The 20,938-nt window shown below is 37.7% G+C and overlaps 1 protein-coding gene across 1 annotated transcript in view; it reads left to right on the forward strand.

Annotated features, from left to right (window-relative positions):
- The window catches only part of LOC100467027 (transmembrane protease serine 11E), a 43,125-nt gene extending 37,193 nt beyond the window's left edge, over positions 1-5,932 (forward strand). The window contains exon 10 of the mRNA XM_019810137.2: positions 4,225-5,932. Within this exon, the coding sequence (XP_019665696.1) occupies positions 4,225-4,386 (162 nt within the window). The 3' untranslated portion in view covers positions 4,387-5,932. The remainder of the gene's footprint in view (positions 1-4,224) is intronic.
- The last annotated feature ends 15,006 nt before the right edge of the window (positions 5,933-20,938 follow it).

Raw genomic sequence — 20,938 nt, forward strand, 5'->3', positions numbered from 1 at the left:
TTATTTCCCCCAGGAGCAATGATTCAGTATTCACTAACTCAGGGTTTGTGGCAACTTCATAAAGAATAACTGCTGTGAATAGCAAGAATCAATTGTATGTATTTGGCTTCTTGACAGTCATGGAATCATAGTTTAGATATTCTAGATCTTCTCTTGTCTTGATCTCTTTCATGCTACTTACCTCTAACTTTACTAAAACTTGTGGTTTTGCATTTGTGATCATCGTTTACGATCTTCATTCAAATATCTCAGCTTCTACTTATGGTAACGTCCTTCCTGAAAGTCCAAGAGGAACAGCTGTACGCTTCTTTAGTATTCTAAATGTTTTATTACAGAAAATTTCAAATGTATGCACAAGTAGAGAGAGCTATATAATGAACCGCTATGGACTCATCACCTTGCTTCAACAATTATCAACTTGTGGCCCAGTTTACTTCATCTCTCTATACCTTAACACAATGCTCTCCTCGGCTCTTCCTTCCCCACCCTTATTTTTTCAGATCCATTTTGAAGTGACTCCCAGAAGTCATATAATTTCATCTGCAATTATGTCCTCTACTCTGCATTGCCACTTCCATGATGGTATTAGATGTGAATTTTCCTTATAAATTTAGGGAATTAAAGAGAAGGAACCAAGTTTCGCTCTGTGATTATAAAACCCTGCTTTCCTATCTCTGGAAACCAATTTTTTCCTATCTCTGGCACCAGTTTTTTCCCCCATTTTATGTCTAGTGCCCACAATGTTCGACACTTGACCAGTTCCTTATATTTTAAAATCTCAAAAGTCATCAATAATGTCATATGCAAAAATTTTTACTTGGATCCCCTACTCTTCCTCACCTCAGTGCTGTTCGGCTACCTCTGTCTCCCTCTGCCACTCCCCCTGCTTGTGCTCTCTCAGGCTTTTTCCTCTGTTAAATAAATAAATAAATAAATAAATAAATAAATAAATAAATATCTTTTAAAAAATAGAAAAATCTGTTGTTTAGTGAATCCATCTTCATGAATTATCTTAGCTACATCTTCTGGATAACTTGGTGCAGCTTTTAAATCGGCAGCTGCCTTGTGACCTTGCACTTTGATGTTACGCTGATAACTCCTTTCCCTAAACCTCATGAAAAATCTCTGCCAGCTTTGACCTTTCCTTCTGCAACTTCCTGGGCTCTTGCAGTCTTCACAGAATTGAAGAGAGTTGCTCTGGATTAGGTTTTGACTTAAGGTAATGTTGTGACTTTTTTCTTCTCTCCGGACCACTAAAACTCTCTCCATATCAGCAATAAGTCTGTTTTGTTTTCTTATCATTCGTGTGTTCACTGGAGTAGCTGTTTTCATTCCTTCAAGAACTTTTCCTTTGCATTCATAGCTTGGCTGTTTGACGCAAGGGGCCTAGCTTTCAGCCTCTCTTGGCTTTTGACACGCTTACTCACTAAGCTTATTTATTTCTAGCTTTTGGTTAGAGTGAGAAACACACAACTTTCCTTTCACTTAAACATTTAGAGGCCATTGCAGGGTTATTAATTGGCCTAATTTCAATATTGTTGCGTTTTTGGGAATAGGGAGGCCTGAAGAGAGGGAGAGAGATGGGGGAACGGCAGGGTGGTGGAGCAGTCAGAACACACACATTTGTTGTTTCCCCTCTTATATGAGCACAGTTCATAGCACCCCAAGGCGATTACGATAGTAATATCAAAGATCACTGATCACAGATCCCCTTAATAAATATAATAATAACGAAAAAGTCAGAAATATGAGAATTGCCAAACTGTGATACAGAGACACAAAACGGAAAAACGGCACCAATAGAGTTGTTGGACAAAGGATTGCCACAAACCTTCTCTTTGTAAAAAATATGGTATCTGTAAAGTGCAATAAAGAAAACATAATAAAATGAGGTATGCCTGTATCTGTTTCTCCATTTTCAAGTTTCTCCTTTCTGTTACTGGGTTTCATTATTGTTGAAGTCCTCTTTTACTTTTAGATCTTCTTCACATACAATCAATTAAGTCCTAGGAGTTATTTTTCCTCTTTACCATGTCTTCCAAATGTATCTCTGTGCCCATTCTTTCTGTTTAACACCCTAGTCTATTACTTCTTTATGTCATATCTTAACCACGAAATTGGCTTCTTCCTGGTTTGGCTTCTAGTTTCAAAAGTTTCTGTTATGATAAGTACATTCCTGATTAAACTTTGTTTCTCACTGAACCACTCACTGAAAAGAACAGGATTTATGGAAAAATAGGTCTAGAGACAGACCAGTGGACCCCTCAAAGGTTATGCAACTTTGTAACCAGAGAATTAACAACAGCAGCAAACTTATATCTTGAAAAATAACTTGGACCGTGTGGGCAGGCGGAATGCCCAGGGCGGCTGGTGGCTGGCTTAGGGTTTGTTAGAAACGCACAGAAATGACAGAGTGGAAGTACCAGTTTGCTGGGGCTGAGACAATTCACGTGAGAGGGTAGCCCTGAGCAGAGGAAAAAGGGCAGCGTGCCAGGATCCATGAACAGAGTGAGGCTGTGATGTGCTTCTCTGGCAGAGGGAGTCCAGGGCATAGGCACTTTTTAAATATTTTCTTAAAGTAGAGCCCCAAGGCTCCCTAATCAGCGGGGAGTCTGCTCCTCTCTTGCCCTCTGCCCCTCCCCCTGCTTGTGCTCTTTCTTGCTCACTCTCTCAAATAAATAAATAAAATTAAAAAAAAAAAAAAAGAGGTTGAGCCCCAAGGACGTCCGCCTGTGCAACAGCTCAGTTGAGAGCTATTTCCTCTTCTGAAGATCATAACTATCCTCTCATGGTTCTGGCTTCCCTGCCTAAGACACAACACACAAACCATCACAATCTATATCTTATACTGATATAACTCCCCCATCCACTAGTCATGTGTAAGCTAACTAGTTTTAGCAGGACAAACTATCTTTTCCTATTTGATACCTGTTGGTGGATGTCACCTGATGCACCTTGTAAGTAAGGCTGTTAGGTACACTGCTCTCGTTTTTCTCTAATATTTTATTCTCAGACTCCTTTGCACCTTTCTTTTAAATAGATTTAAATTTTGTGATCTCTGGAATTTTCCATTTCTTCATCCTAATCTGCTCTGTTTTCATATAGTCTTGGGGTTCAATTATCAAAATGATTGATTTGTAGGCTACCTGAGGGCAAGGCCCATGTATTTACACTCTTTTGACAACTCCTGTGACTTTGAGGGTATAGGTAAACACTTCTTGTTAATTGATTTAAAAATTGCAGACACAGTATTACAAATTCAGTTAGCATTGGTATTAGTTAATATTTTTACATGAACAAAAGAAAATGCACAAGGAAGTTAATATAATGCAGGTGAAGAAATCTGACCTGTGACTTAGATCACTCTGGATTCAAATTCATTTCTGCCACTGAATAGCATATGCCTTGGGCAAATTATTTAATTTCTGTGAGCTTTGGTTTCCTTATTGCTAAAAATGGAGAAAACGAAACCTCACTCCACATTTTGTTGCCATAATTACACGAGTTAATGAGATAAATATGTAATTAACTAAGAACTCCATAGAGTGCTGAACACTTAAAGGGTGGTCAGGATTAGAGACCCCACGATTTTGAGGAAAAATCAGCCTGTATCTTGTTTTTATGACCTGTATAAAGAAACAGCCCTCTAGAATTCACCAGGCATAAACAATTGGAATTTCTGGTTTTAAATATGTATTTACTAAGTTCTGTTTTATGCCAGGCTCTATCTAAGCCCTTTATACTTACTGTCTTACATAATCTTCAAAATTATCACTGGAGGTAGGTATTATTAGGACCATTAAATATGTAAATTAAAGGTCTTAACCAGCTGGAAGAGCCAAACTTGAGATTTAAAACCAGGTGTCCGACTCTAGTGTCTGTGCTTTTTATCAGCAATAGACTCTCCACCCTTCTTTTGGGAGCTGTGTCACACTGATAAGGAATATGAGGAATTATCTTCTCAGATATACCAGATAAGAGGACTGTTCTCCCAAGAGATGGTGCCTTTAATCTCAGCGTACTGACCCCTGAATGTAAGCCGGTTCTCTAGGTAGTGGAGCGCCTTATGTGAATTACTGACATGGGGGATTGCCTCTGCATTTGAGCGCACTGAAAACTTTCGAAAACCACCCCTTTCATTAAACTCAAGTTAGAAAAATGAAGAATACTGCCATAAAGAACTGAATTATTAATTACTAATCTAACCTCTCCCTTCTCCTGTAGGGTGACTCTGGAGGACCACTGGTTAGTCCAGATGCTAGAGATATCTGGTATCTTGCTGGAATAGTGAGCTGGGGAGATGAATGTGCACAACCCAATAAGCCTGGGGTCTACACGAGAGTGACTGCTTTCCGGGACTGGATCCGTTCCAAAACTGGCATCTAAGAGAGAAAACCTAGTAAAATAGAACACATTTTTGTGTATGGGCCATTCTCAGAGATACAGAATCACAGGAGTCTTGCAGGTCACCCGGACCTGACCCATCTAACTAAACTGCTCGATACATGTATTTCCTTCCTAGCTCTCCTCCACTCTGAGCATCCTGCTTCTGCAGAGAGATTCTGTCCCAATTTACAGTCATTTGTTTTCTAGAAGTTTTGTCATCAAAATTTTGACTTGTTGACATAAATTTCTTATGCATATATACAATCTGAAGTGATTCCTTCTTTCATTTCCCCAGCTTCTCTCATCTCAGTAAATCTCCCCTTTCAAGGGGCAGGACAGAGTAAAAGGAAATGTAAAAAGGAAAGAACGACATTTTTATGTACAGAAAGCATTAGGAGTTTTTTTTTTCCCTTAATGGAATGAGGAAAATTATCACATTCATTATGAGAGGTCAAGCAAACTGACCGCAAAACACCAAATACTTAATGACGGAGAAAGACTGGGAATTAAGGAAATGCACAGAAACCAAGATATAATTTTATTTTCATTTCTAGCTAACAACTACAGAGATATATGTGGGGACGATTCTGTTTTTCTGTGGCCTATAATGATTATACAAACTCTATATAATGTACTTGTTCTAAGTTAAAGCAAATAATATTTATTTAATATTGTACTGTTGAGGATATCAATATATAATAATAAAAATATCATCCCTTTACTTGATATTATGATAGTTCATGAAGAAGGGGAAGTTGGGAAAATAATACTACTCAATGTATTGCAAATTCTTTTAAAATCTGAGGCTATGAAAATTCACTTGAGAATAATAGTATACCTTATGTGTTAAGATTTTTTTGTTATTGTTGAATAGAAGAGAATGAAGAGGGAATCAGTCCAAACTATTGAATGAAATAGGATTATCACCAAGTGCTTCTGTATTTGTGTTTAAAGCTCTTTCAAAAACAAAGCCTTGAAGGGAATAAGGTCCAGGTGTTAGCGTGCAGTTGCAGTCATGCAAATGGAGGCCAGAGCTCCATTTTGATATGATGGCACATCTTTGCCTGCTGCTGCATTTCTGGCCCATGCTTGGACCACTGGCCTCTTAGACTTCTCTGGGCTTAGATGGGAAGATATCATAGGAATTTATCCTGGAAGCTGCCTCTCTGTTATGTCTACTATAGCACTGAATTGCTAACTGCTTGCAGAGAAAACTGAAGAGTAAAAGCCAAATATCAACCACTTTCATTTTTTAGTTTTGGTAAATAACTGCTGAGCAGTTAGAGACACAGCATGTGAATGATCCAGGCCATTATAAAGTTAGTTACAACTCTTGCCATTGTATATGCTATGTTAACATGGTGAGATTTTCCATTACCCTTGCCTCCTTGTATACAGCCACTCATCCAAGTTCTGTATTGGACTATAACAACTTTGAAAACCAACATCAGTAGGAAAAATTTGACTTTTACTGACCCAAATAATATTGGCATATGAACTGGTAAGATTTAAGTGCTTGGCTAAAATAAAATGGAAAGACATGAGTTGGCAGTGTGAAATATTTTGCATAAATTATTTTTGTTTCATTTAATAGATATTTTGAAAAAAACAAAATTGATGCAAGTGGTGAATTTTAAACAAAGATTTAAGTACATTTCCAACGAAATCACTCTGTTCCTTTCCAAATGGATTTCCCTGTTTCAGTACATTCTGCAGTTGGGCCTCTAGGTGGCACCTGCAAGCTGTAGGAAGATCTAGGGGAAAAGATGGATCTTCAAGTAATAAAAACCCTAGCAGAAATTTTGTCTTAGGGTCTTATAAAACCAAAAGAATACAATTCCTCTTTCTGAAGTCACTTAAAAATGAATACGTATAAACTGATGTCATGATTAATATTTTCCAGACTTCTGGAGGTGAGTTTCCAAACTAAAAATTTATAACATGTGATATGAGTAATTTCTTCTGCAAACAAACTTGAAGAGACTTAAATTAAGGAGAAATTTTAGAAGTTTAATTTGACAAAGGCATCATAGTCCTCAGAGAAATATTTTTGATACTTTCTTCTACAAAAAATTTGAGAAACAGAGGTTGGGTCACAGTAAAAATATGGGAACAGTTCAAACTTTATGTGCACAGAGAAATAGATAATATAGTATATCATACTTTTAAAATAACTTCTTCTGAAAGATAACATGTAAAGGGTTTGCATTCTTGAACATGTCTATTTTAACTGTCTCGCTGGAGAAAGCTAAGAAGTAAGTCGTGACTGGAATAATATTTATTAATTGTACAAGAGGTATGGAATTCCTTCTTTATCTTTTATCCCTCTTCCCACATGTGGTACCTAGTAAAGTGCTCTGTATGTAATAAGCTTCCAATTAGTGTTGTTCTATTTTTTTATTACACAGAAAACATAGCTTTAGTATTGTTTACCCATTGATTTTAAGAAACAATCCAGATTTTATATTAACTGTGTGACTTAAGCCTGATGATTAAACACACTAAGCCCTGATATACACACTTGTAAGACAGGGATAATGATATGTACCTCAAATGATTGATCGCAGGGGTTAAAATGAGATATTGTTTGAAAGTGCTTAGCGCAGCTCTTAGAACATAGTAGATGTTCAAGAAATGGTAGCTATTATAACTATTGTAATTAAACTATAATCTTGTTTTAAGCAATTGGTACTTGATCATAATAGTTTGAATAAATATTTTTTTTAAAGATTTTATTTATTTATTTGACAGAGATAGAGCCAGCGAGAGAGGGAACACAAGCAGGGGGAGTGGGAGAGGAAGAAGCAGGGCTCATAGCGGAGGAGCCTGATGTGGGGCTCGATCCCATAACGCCAGGATCACGCCCTGAGCCGAAGGCAGACGCTTAACCGCTGTGCCACCCAGGCGCCCCTGAATAAATATTTTTGAAATGAAGAGATAATTAGACTAACGGAATGGGCTGGTTTCTTGTTTAATGATGACTCCTCCTTGAAGCCCCCCTTGACTCCTTCAAGTGGATAGGATATAGCATCCTCTTTCCTGAAATTCCTTACCATCTAAAAAAAAAAAAAAAACTTTAAAAAATTTTCAGAAAATCATAGTTTTACATACAGTTGTAAAATATAATACAGAAAGGTCCGTGTGTCCTTTACCTACTTTGCCACGATGGTAAACATCTTGCTTAGCTACAGTGTAATACCACAATCAGGAAGCTGACATTGAGATAATCCTCCAATCCATCAATCTTGCTCAGATTTCACTGGTTTTGAAAACATGCAATTATATGTGTATGTGTGTATTTAATTCTACGTAATTTTATCAGGAGTGGATGTGTGTAACTACCACCACAGACAAGATACAGGATACTTTGATCTCAAGGATCCTTCAAGCTACCCATAGCCACTGGGCTTCCTCCCCATCCCTGTCCTTAGTCTCTAACACCTGGTACCACTAATATCTTCTGTATCTTTATTATTTTGTCTTTTCAATAACGGTATATAAGTGGAATCATATAGTATGAGACTTTAGAGGTTAGCTTTTTCACTCAACATAATTCCATTGACATTAACCCAAGTCGTGTGTGTCAAGAGTTCATTCTTTTATTGCTGAGTAGTATTCGACGGCATGGATGTACCACGATTTGTTTAACCATTCTCTCACTGAAGGGCATTTGAGTCATGTACGATTTTTGACTATCAAGAATAAAGCTACTATAACATTTGTGTGTTGGTGTGTAGGTCTTTGTGTGAACACTCATTCCTCTGGGATTAATAGCCGAGAGTGCATTAATAGTCATTTGGTAAGCACATGTTTAGTTCTTTAAGAAACTGCCAAATTCTTTGCAGCTGGCTTCTTACCATTTTTAAAATATCTCTGTACATACACTCTCTTAGATATGTGTGAATAGATCTGATTTCAACTAGTCCCCTGGGTAGGTACCATGACGGATTCATTTTTATAATCTTCACAGTTCATAGGAAAGTATATTTTTTATGGTGCATACTCAATATTTATTAAATAAAGAATGAAGGTAGTAATAAAAGTAAGCAAACATAGCAATGCATGAGAAACTTTTAAAAAGGAATTACTTTGGGCAGAAAAAAAAAACAATATTGCATTCATGAATGTATTATGCCCTAATTTTTTTTTCCAATTAGTGATGAGTGGCTTTTATTTTTTTTTATTTTTTTATTTTTTTAAATTTTATTTTATTATATTATGTTAATCACCATACAGTACATCCCCAGATTCCGATGTAAAGTTTGATGCTTCATTAGTTGCGTATAACACCCAGTGCACCATGCAATACGTGCCCTCCTTACTACCCATCACCAGTCTATCCCATTCCCCCACCCCCTCCCCTCTGAAGTCTTCAGTTTGTTTCTCATAGTCCATAGTCTCTCATGTTTCATTCCCCCTTCTGATTACCCCCCTTTTCTTTATCCCTTTCTTCCCCTACCGATCATCCTAGTTCTTATGTTCCATAGATGAGAGAAATCATATGATAATTGTCTTTCTCTGCTTGACTTATTTCACTTAGCATTATCTCCTCCAGTGCCGTCCATGTTGCAGCAAATGTTGAGAATTCGTTCTTTCTGATAGCTGAGTAATATTCCATTGTATATATGGACCACAGCTTCTTAATCCAGTCATCTGTTGAAGGGCATCTCGGCTCCTTCCATGATTTGGCTATTGTGGACAATGCAGCTATGAACATTGGGGTGCATATGGCCCTTCTCTTTACTACGTCTGTATCTTTGGGGTAAACACCCAGTAGTGCAATGGCTGGGTCATAGGGTAGTTCAATTTTTAACTTTTTAAGGGACCTCCACACTGTTTTCCAGAGTGGCTGTACCAACTTGCATTCCCACCAACAATGTAGGAGGGATCCCCTTTCTCCACATCCTCTCCAACAATTGTTGTTTCTTGCCTTGTCTATCTTTGCCATTCTAACTGGCATTATGCCCTACTTTTTATAACTCTGGGTTTTACAACAGTACCTCCAAGTAACTCATATTGCTTGATAAATAATCTTGCTCTCCACATTTTCCCACATGGTACACAATCAAATACAGATTAAAAGACATGGATTATATGATGATCCTATCCTTGTGCCTGTTTATTTCCTGATACATACTGTCTTTAATGGTTTTCTAACACATCTGTATCAATTTCTACACGGTACTTGTGGAATGGATTCCAGTATAAGGATATACTTCATAAATATTTGTTGGTCTCAATTTTAATAACCATGACTATAATTTTTTTGTCCTAATGAAGTTTTTAGTGGACAACTCTCAAGTGGACATGCGGTCTTTGACATGCAATTAGATGTTCCTTAGTTGACACTGATCCATTAATCAATACCTCTTTGGCACAGCTGTAGCCAGCTTGAAAAAATACCACAATCACTGTAATTACTGCTCCGCACACGCCTTTGACTCCTATACTTCTCTCTTGCTTCACTACCCTATGAAACTTGCTTTTTACCACAACCCTGATAAAATCCAAATCTCCACCTACTCTTTTTCTATACCATGCCACTGAACATGTTTGAAGAAAAATACAAAACCACACGGACAGGTCTAACTTCAAATTCAGGATCACAAACTTCCAGTACACTCTCCGCGTTTCCCCAACATCACATGATCCTTTGCTGTTCATCCTCCCATCCTCTTATATGTCTGTTTCACAGCTTTTCCTCTCCTCAATTCCCCTAACACCTCCTTCTCCATCCCATTCTCCACAGATGGTCTTGCTTCTCACCTCCTTCACAGAAAATTGAAGCATTCTGAAGAAACCCTCCACCACCTCTACTCACACGTCAGCAGCTGCTCCTGCACCTTTGTCCTTCCTACTTGTTGCCCCAGGTGCTCTGATTGAAAGCCAATCCCTCCACCTATACACTAGATCCCATCTTCTCTCATCTACTTAAGTAATTTGCTCCAGCAACTCTTCTCTCCCTTTCCTTCTTAGTCATTTCGTTTTGTTACTTCCTCAATCTTAACCAAACAGTAAACACGCATACACCCAAAAAATGATCTTGACTCCACTTTCTCCACCAGTTGCTGCTCCAAGACTTTGCAGGAAAGGTTTTTGAAGAAATTGGTCTATATTTACTATCTCCTATACCTCTCCTTCTGTTAGTCCTTTTTTTTTTTTTTAAGATTTTATTTATTTATTTGAGAGAGAGAGACAGAGACAGTTAGAAAGAGCATGAGTGGGGAGGAGAGGCAGAAGCAGGCTCCCCACTGACCACAGAGCCCAATGCAGGGCTCCATCCCAGATCCATGGGATCATGACCTGAGCCAAAGGCAGACGCTTAACGGTCTGAGCCATTCAGGCCCCCCTCCTTCTGTTATTCCTTAAGTACATTTCAATCAAACTCTGTTCTGAAATTTCATTAAAACTGCTCTTGGCAAGGACATTAACAGCCCCCATGTTGCTAAATCTAATTGTAGAGTTCTCATCTTAAATGTCTCATCAATAGCATTTAGCACAGTTGATCTCGGCTTCCTCCTTCCTAAACCTTCTTTTTCTCTGAAGGCATTGCATATTCCTGATTTCCTACTACTCTCAGACTTTGTACTCGCAGGCTAGTCTCATTTTCTGGTTGCCCTCCTTGTCCTTCACCTCCTAATGTTGGCTGACTCCAGGGCTAAGACCTTGCTACTCTTCCTTGGTGAACTCATTCAGTTCATGGTTTTAAATACCATCTGCATGATGACATTTCCAGATTTTTATCTCTAGCCCAGATCTCTCCCTCAAATCCAAATTCCTATGTCCAATTGCTTATTCTATCTGCATTAAGATGTCTGGTAACCAATTCAAACACAATGTGTCTTGTCTCCAAACATGTGATACCCACTATCTTCCTCACCTCAGTCAATGCCATTCTTCCAGTTGTTCGGGCCCTAAACCTCTTGACTCCTCTGTTTCTCTCACATCTCACATCTAAAAATTTTCTAGTATAGTAACATTGTCTAGAATTTTGCCTAAACCCAACCTCACTTGTTAATTGTTTGTAAATTAATCATCTGCTTCCTTTTGAAAAGACTATCATTGGCTACTTCTTTCATTCTCTGAAGCTCCAAAATTCTAGAGACATTAGCTTCTTTCATTCAGTAGCCATTTTTAACTGTTCTTACTTCCGTGGAATAGAGCTCATTCTGGAAAAATGAACATGAAAGCATTAATAATAGCAGAGTAGCTTCCTAAAATATTTTATTTCATTTGAGCCTCTGCTATTTACAATTAGCTTCCTGTGCATGGTTGTCAAGGCGCCTCAGTTAGCCTGCAGTTTACTTTGTTTGTTTACTGAAATATAGTTGCCACACAATGCTACATTAGTTTTAGGGGTACAACATAGTGAATTCACAAGTTTATACATCATGCTATGCTTACCACGAGTGTAGCTACCATCTGTCACCACACAACACTATTACGATACTATTGACTGTACTTCCTACGCTGTACTTTTCAACCCTGTGACTTATTCATTCAGTAACTGGAAACCTGTCAACTTGTCTGGGTATTTAGTGAAAATAATTGTTCTCCAATTTTCTCAACTGCCAAAATTTTTATTTTCAGCTACAACCTTTTCAATGAACTCCAGTCTTATTTAAGCAATTGCTTATTCAACAGCTCCCAATAGACCTAAAAGCCCTCTCTAATGGAGCATGTCTAAAAATGAGGTCTTGATTTCCAACTTTCATTCCATATTTTTTTCTGAGTGTGTTACTACCTCAATGGCACCATGATGCACCCAATTGCTCAGGCCCCAAACTTCCCACAACATTCAATCCATCAGTGGATCCCACTAGCTCTACTTTCAAATATACCAGACTTCAACAATTTCTTACTACCTTTGCAGTCCCAAAACCCATTTTTCTCACCTGGACAATCACAACAGCCTTTTAACTTTCTGTTTCTTGCTCCTACTCAGCCCTGACATTTAGTTTCTTGCTTCACACAGCAGCCACTTGGAGGTTTTTGAAATATAAGTTTGATCACATCATTTTCTGTTTTAAAAACTTATAATGGCTTTCCACCAAACTTAGGATGAATTTCAAAATTCTCATTACATTCTAAAAGGTTCAATAAAAGAAAAAACCAAAATAATAAAAGTGGCTATCATCTCTAGATCAGTACTATCTAACAAATATAATGTAAGCCACACATGTATTTTAATTTTCTAGTAGACACATTTTTAAAAAAGTGAAAAGAAACATGTGAAATGATATATTCTTAATTTTAGTAATATATTCTTAATCCAGTTGTGATATTGTGATTTTTAATAATTAATACATATTTGGTTTTATAAGGGCCAATGGCAGGTGGTCCCAAGATGCGCTACCTTGGCATGAAGATTATTTCAAATTAAAAAGCAACCACACAAATTTGTGTGGAACCAGAAAAGGCCCCAAATCACCAAGAAATTGTTGAAAAGGAAAAACAAAGCTGGGGGCAGCACATTGCCAGATTTCAAGCTATACTACAAAGCTGTGATCACAAAGACAGCATGTACTGGCACAAAAACAGACCCATAGACCAATGGAACAGAATAGAGAACCCAGAAATGGACCCTCAGCTCTTTGGGCAACTAATCTTTGACAAAGCAGGAAAAAACATCCAGTGGAAAAAAGACAGTCTCTTCAATAAATGGTGCTGGGAAAATTGGAAAGCTACATGCAAAAGAATGAAACTTGACCACTCTCTCACACCATAAACAAAGATGAACTCCAAATGGATGAAAGACCTCAATGTGAGACAGGAATCCATCAAAATCCTAGAGGAGAACATAGGCTGCAACCTCTCTGGCATTGGCCACACCAACTTTTTTTCATGACACATCTCCAAATGCAGAAAAACAAACAAACAAACAAAAATGAACTTGTGGGACTTCATCAAGATAAAAAGCTTCTGCACAGCCAAGGAAACTGTCAAAAAAAACAAAGAGGCAGCCCACGGGATGAAAGAATATATTTGCAAACGACACTACAGATAAAAGACTAGTATCCAAGATCTACAAAGAACTTCTCAAACTCAATACATGAGAAACAAATAATCAAATCAAAAAATGGGGAGAAGATATGAACAGACACTTTTCCAATGAAGACATACAAATGGCTAACAGACACATGAAAAAATGTTCATCATTAGCCATCAGGGAAATTCAAATCAAAACCACCTTACGCCAGTTAGAATGGCAAAAATAGACAAGGCAGGAAACAACAAATGTTGGAGAGGATGTGGAGAAAGAGGATCCCTCTTACACTGTTGGTGGGAATGCAAGTTGGTACAGCCACTCTGGAAAAGTGTGGAGGTCCCTTAAGAAGTTAAAAATTGAGCTACCCTATGATCCAGCCATTGCACTTCTGGTTATTTACCCCAAAGATACAGACGTAGTGAAGAGAAGGGCCATATGCACCCCAATGTTCATAGCAGCATTGTCCACAATAGCTAAATGTGGAAGAGCCGAGATGTCCTTCAACAGATGACTGGATTAAGAAGATGTGGTTCATATATACAATGGAATATTATCAGCCATCAGAAAGAACGATTACCCAACATTTGCAGGAACATGGACGGGACTGGAGGAGATTTTGCTACGTGAAATAAATCAAGCAGAGAAAGACAATTATCATATGGTTTCACTCATTTATGGAACATAAGAAATGGGAAGATCAGTAGGAGAAGGAAGGGAAGAATGAAAGGGGGGGGAAACAGAAGGGGGAATGAACCATGAGAGACTGTGGACTCTGGGAAACAAACTGAGGGCTTCAGAGGGGAGGGGGGTGCAGGATTGGGATCGGCCAGTGATGGATATTAAGGAGGGCACATATTGCATGGTGCACTGGGTGTTATACGCAAATAATGAATCATGGAACACTACAACAAAAACTAAGGATATACTGTATGGTGACTAACATATCAAAATAAAAATTATTATAAAAAAATAATAAATAAATAGTAACCAAAACCCAGCAGATTCAGGAAGAGCTATTTACTTCCCTTCCTCACCTGCCTAAAAAGAATTTAGAAGGATGACTTAGTCTAGGAAGAGAACTGTCACCATAGCTCTATTATACTATGAACTAGGTATGGTAGAAAGGGATGAACCTAGAAAAAACTTCCCTTTGTTTTTTCAGACTTGCCTAAGGTGTGCCATAGTTTGCTTATCCTGAATTGCAATTTCTCTATTTCCTCATAAACTCATTTTGCTGGTAAAATAACCAGCCATTTCATTTTTAAGGTTGACAGTACAGCCATAGTAGTTCAAAATACTGGGCTTATTTTATTATTCCTGTGATAAGATTTACTGAGAATTATTCAAAGGTGTTAGTGGCTTAAAAATTTTTTTATTTCAAATTAATTTTTGACTTACAGAAAGTTGCAAAAATAGTAAAAAGTGTTCTCTTAAATTACCCGCCCCACCATGTCTAACACAAATATTTTGTATAACCGTAGGACAACTACCAAGAACAGGAAATAACATTAGTCCAATATTATTAGTTAAGCTACAGACCATATTTGGATTCTTAAAAAAATGTGGCAGCTGGGTACCCAAGGGTATACTAATAATTCTTTTACTACTTTCAGTACATGTCAAAAACCACTGGTCTCATCCTTTCGGAATTAAAACCCTTTACAATTTTAAAGGAAATTCGCTGACTTCTTTAGCTCCTGGGGTTTTTGTTGTTGTTGTTATAATTCATTTGAATACTCTTAGAGCAATGTTTTTCACACTTTTGTCTATAAACTTACCAGGCATATTTGTCAACAATTTGTCTTGGGCCCCGTCCCCAAACCCACATACAGTTGGGCTGGGGGTGCCTAGGATAGTGCATTTTAAATAATCATTTACTGGTGGATCACTCTTTGATGAACGTGGGCTTACTGGCAGATTTGGCAGAAATCGATGTGCTAATCAAAGCGGTTTTGAAAGATCTGTCACCAGTTATCTTTCAACTTGACTTTTTTTAAAAGAATGACTCACTAATACTTTTTAAAAGAAGTTCTAGTATCAATTCTGATATTTTACTATTAAAACATGCATGCATTACCTGGCGGAACACATTACCTATTTTTTTTTCCTGATATAAATTGTCATCCTATCGGGTAGCTACATGATGCAAGATAGAATGGGAACAAGATACAGGGCAGAACCACAGTAGCCACAATCCTGTGAAGTGTGTTGAAGGCAGTAAAGTCAATCTTGTTGGCAACACACAAAAGAAGTTAGTATAGCACCAAAATGTTTGTAGCTTCCCATTTTTTCCTCAATCTTATATAGTCTACTATGCAAACACATATCAGTTGTTGACCCTAACCTCCTTTGGTGCACAAATTCCACTTTTACCACCACTCTTGCTGCATTGTCTTCCTACATAACCACTGGCCACTTAGAAACTTTGTAGGGCCAATCATATATTCTAATACAATAAGGCACTATATTAATAACAGGGCTATTATCTTAACATCTTTTATGTAAGCATATAGAGTTTAATAATTTAATTTTGTGACATTCAAGAAAGTCACAGAACATTTTCAAAGAAAAAACTTATAACAGAAATCACACACAGCAATGATGCCTTTATCAGCACTAGAATATTTCTCTTATTAGTGCTCGCACTTGGGGTGGTGTAAGTGAATAGACACTACTGATATTCAGGTTTCTTCCTGCAAAAGGAAGCAGACTGAGAAGAAACACAGAAGCTATTTTATAGTAGATGCTAAAAGACCACATAACACCCATAAATGCAGATCCCTCTTCTCTTAATATTTTAGATGTTTAATTATTTTATTAATTTAATTTCCATTTCTTAGGTTTCTAAACCATACTAAACACGGGAATATTGAGATAACAGCTTCCAGAATTTTTTTTCTTTAAGGTTTTATTTATTTATGTGACAGAGAGACAGCCAGCGAGAGAGGGAACACAGCAGGGGGAGTGGGAGAGAAAGAAGCAGTCTCCCAGAGGAGGAGCCCGATGTGGGACTCGATCCCGAAACGCCGGGATCACGCCCTGAGCCAAAGGCAGACGCTTAACGACTGCACCACCCAGGCGCCCCAGTTTCCAGAATTTAAATAGACAATATATTACTTGCTGAAATCTCACATTTCCAGCAGTGTCTATATGTGGTGAAACTTACGTCTGAAGAGAGTATGGAGGAGAGTAAAACTGCTGCCTGTAAATTGGGGAGAGAAGACAGGATTGGCAGAAAATGGAGAGAAAGGTAGTCTTCACTATTTACTACTGATGTTAAGTCTTGACAAAAGAAGCAGATTCTAGAATTCTCTTGGATTTTGTCTGGGGTTGGAAAGTTCTATTTGTCAGACATGGTTCATCCTAAGTTTACCTGGTAATTGGGGTGATCATCTGTGTTAGCTAATTGGCTTTATCCAGAGAAAAATGAACTTTCCATATCTTTGTGACAGGATGTTGTTTTGCAAATAGGATCAAGGTGCCCCTGAAGTTAGGCTCTTACCCTCCCACAGAAACTGGGAGCTGGGAATGTCACCTCTTATGATAATTACATCTCAAAGATAAGTCTCTCAGGTCTTTGAGAAAGGTATTCCTGGATCATAAACTTCACAAAAGGCCCATGTAGTTTTCTTACGTGACTTAGGTGTAGAAATGAACCAGCAGCTGCTATAATTTAAAAAATAAAACAACTGGCACAGTATCTTTCAGCCTTTGTTGTTATTATCTCTTTCCTGAACAAAGATATGTTTTTGTTTGTTTGTTTGTTTGTTTTTTGGGTAGAGGAAGATCGTGTAGCTATTATTTTAATCTTCAATTGATCTTCAGTGAGGATCCATGGGGCATGTATGGGATGTTTGCTTTGTAAGGGCCAAAAAAAAGTGGCAAGCAAGAATTAAAATAACTCTTAAAAATGTTTCATTGTGTGTTTTATGAGAATTGCTTCATCTGTTTTTCATTCTTACTAAAAATGACACTTAAAAGTAATTTGTTAATGATCCATAAGGAAACTGTTAGGTATCCAACACGAAAATTTCAACTTTTAGCAATTTCATTCTTATAGCTGCTGAAAACATTACTTAGATTTACTATAATTAATTTAACGGCTCCTGTATTGATAGACGGCTGTAGCTCTTTCTGGTTTACTCTAATGAATAGAATGCCGCAGGGAACATATTGTGTTTGTTAGGTAACACAAAACTGTTGTAACGTTCAAAGCAAAAATGTATAATAGCTCAAGCATTATAGAACTTTATGTCTTGCTCACATGATTGTCCAAGGCAGGTGTTCCAGATCACCAAGCGGTTTTCTTCAAAAAGGGTTTCAGGGACCCAGGATGCTTCCATCGTGGAGCTCTACTATCCATTAGAGACACTTCTCATTTTGTATTCAGCCTACAGAAGAAAGTGATCATGGAGGAGGCACACTTGCTTCTCTTAAAAGCCCTGCACCAGAAGAGTGCAGTACACACCAGGTCTGCTCACATGCCACTGGAGAGTAAATCACTACATTCATTCCTAAGTACCACAGTGGCTGGAAAGTACGCAGCTAGAAAGAGAGAAGGATTTTACTGGGTAGCTATTGGTCTCTGCCATAATACTTGTAATACGTTTTTATGCATATTTGAAAATGTTTGAATAGGATTGATAGCTAGAAATGTCACTGCCAAGTTTTGATATGTACTGTAAAATAATCCTGTATAGATTTTAACAACCTAAAAATGCATGATAATACTACTTTCCTTGCATTCTCAACATTTTCAGCCCCCCATCTGATGAATAAAAATAATATCCTAATTGTTCTAATTTGCATTTCATTAACTATTAAGCTTTTTCAACTCAATTAAGGCAAAATAATTTTCCAAAATTTTACTGTTCCATGTACTTCTGTGAATTGTCTGTTTATAGTGCTTACTGTTTCGTTTTGTTTTTTTCCTTACTGGGTATTTGTCTTTTTAATACTGATATGTTGAATCCCTTTATATATTATGGAAGTAATCCTTTTCCTTTCTTTCTTTTCTTTCTTTCTTTCTTCTTTCTTTCTTTCTTTCTTTCTTTCTTTCTTTCTTTCTTTCTTCTTTCTTTCTTTTTTCTCTCTTTTTTTCTTCCTTTCTTCCTTCCTTTCTTCTCCCCCTCCCTCTCTCTTTCTGTCTCTGTGTCTCCCAGAGAGAGAGCACAAGCAGGAGGGGCTGAGGGAGAGACAGAATCTCAAGCTGACTCTACACTGAACATGGAGCCCAATGCAGGGCTTGATCTCATGACCCTGAGACCTGAGCTGAAAACAAGAGCCCCACGCTTAACCAACTACACCACCCAGGCACCCAAATAATCCTTTTTCCTTTACATACACAGTAAGGCTTTCTCTCCCCCCACCAGGTCTGTCATTTCTCTTTTAACTTTGCAAATGATATTTATCATATTGCAGTTTCACTTTTTTACGTTGTCAAACTCAGTTATTTTTCTTTATCACTTTTAGGCTTTGTGTCTTGCTTAGCAAGTCTTTTACATTAAAAAATGTATAAAGTTTTCTACATTCTTTTCTATCATCTTTATCATTTTACTTTTTATTTACATTTATTATTTATTTATTTATTTAAGATTTTATTTATTTATTTGACAGAGAGAGACAGCCAGTGAGAGAGGGAACACAAGCAAGGGGAGTGGGAGAGGAAGAAGCAGGGTCCCAGCAGAGGAGCCTGATGTGGGGCTTGATCTCAGAATGCTGGGATCACGCTCTGGGCCAAAGGCAGACGCTTAACAACTGAGCCACCCACATGCCCCACTTTTTATTTACATTTAGCTCCTAAAATTTACTTGTGGTGTGAGTAGAGCTCCAAAGTTGTCCTTGAAGTGGTAAAAGAAACATATAGGCTTTTTGTTGTTAATGTACACTACAAAAACTACCTAGGATCAAAGAAAGAGAGATTACTAAAAGGTACTGGGAAAACCTGGTTAACTTCCTATAATTTTCTTTTATAACATGCAAACAAAAAAGAATTCTGAAAATAAAATCTCAAATCATTTTAGTTGACAAAGGGTGCTAAAATTCTTCTTTTATAGATACTATTCAGTCTCACGAATGATAGAGAAAAATGTTCAAATTTTTACTAGAAACTTATAGGTAATAATTACATAAATTGAAATAAGATGTAATCTCTAAGCCACCTAGGAAATGATGGAAATAAAGAAATATGCTCCATCTATTATAAAGCAGAAATGATAAAAGCAAATTAAGCATAGCAAAGTCATAAAAATGGCATAAACAGCTAGATATATGAGTAATCAAATAAGTATAAGTGAATTAAATTATTTTAAAAGCTAGAGATTCTCTCTCATAAGTTCCCAGAAAATAAACTCTATGACAGACACTTATTGTGTATGCATTTATTGGATAGGACTCACTGAAATAGCACCTCTAAAATAGTGAGGTAAGCAGTACTGAAAAGAGGAGAAGTTGCAACAAGGCTTTCAATTGATGCCATATAGAGCTCTGAAGCTGACATATCTCCTTAGACATACACTGGCCTCTCTAACATGTCCCATATGGAAGCAAAGAATCTAGGGCTTTGAAACCAACTCCTTCCTTGCTCATTGGCCAGTTGTTGTAGTCCCTTTGGGCTGCTATAACAGAATACCATAGACTGGGTAGCCTGTAAACAACAGATACTATTTTTCACAGCTCTGGAGGCTAGGAGGCCCAAGATCAAGGTCCAGCAGATTTGGTACCTGGTGGAAACTTGCTTCCTGGTTCATAGACTGCCATCTTCTCATTATGGCATTACATGGTAGAAGGGGCAAGGGAGGGGTCTTCAGGGTCTCTTTTATAAAAAGGCATTAATCTCATTCATGAGGGCTCTGCTTGCATGACCAAATAACCTACTTGAACTTCTACAAGTACTTTGTAACTGAGCTCTCTACATCCTCTCTTGCTGCCCTCCACACAACAGCCCTTCTCTAGGCAGGGTGATCTCTCTAGAATGCAAAATTGTTTAGATCATTCCCCTGCTTAAAATATCCAACAACTGTACCTTTGCTTTAGGATGAAGAAATCCTAACATGGCCTACCAGATCTAGTCCCTGACTCTCTCTCAGCTTTATCTTAGGTCACTGTCCCTTACTATTAATGTTAAAAGCCACATTAGCCTTCCTTTAGGGGCCTTAGGACAGTATCGACTCCCTTACTTTTCCAGTTTCTTGTGGCTGCCACACGCCTTGGCTTGTGGTCACATCACTCCAATCTCTGTCACCATCTTCACATGCCTTTCTCCTCTTCTTCTTGTCCAGTTTCCCTCTGCCTCTCTCTTATAAGGACACTTGCAGTTGAATTTACAGCCCACTTCAGTTATCAAGGATGACCTCTTCATGTCAAGATCCTTAAATTACTCACAGCTACAAAGACACTTTTTCCTCATAAGGTAACATTTCAGGTTCCAGGAATTAAGACCTGATATCTATTGGTGGCCATTATTCAGCCTACCACACCACCTCCCATATGAATCTACAATACGTCCCATGTAGAGTTATAGTAGCATACAATTTGATTTCAGGGAGCAAAGAGGAATAATGA

This window comes from Ailuropoda melanoleuca, chromosome 11 (genome assembly GCF_002007445.2).
Source record: "Ailuropoda melanoleuca isolate Jingjing chromosome 11, ASM200744v2, whole genome shotgun sequence".
Lineage (NCBI taxonomy): Eukaryota > Metazoa > Chordata > Mammalia > Carnivora > Ursidae > Ailuropoda > Ailuropoda melanoleuca.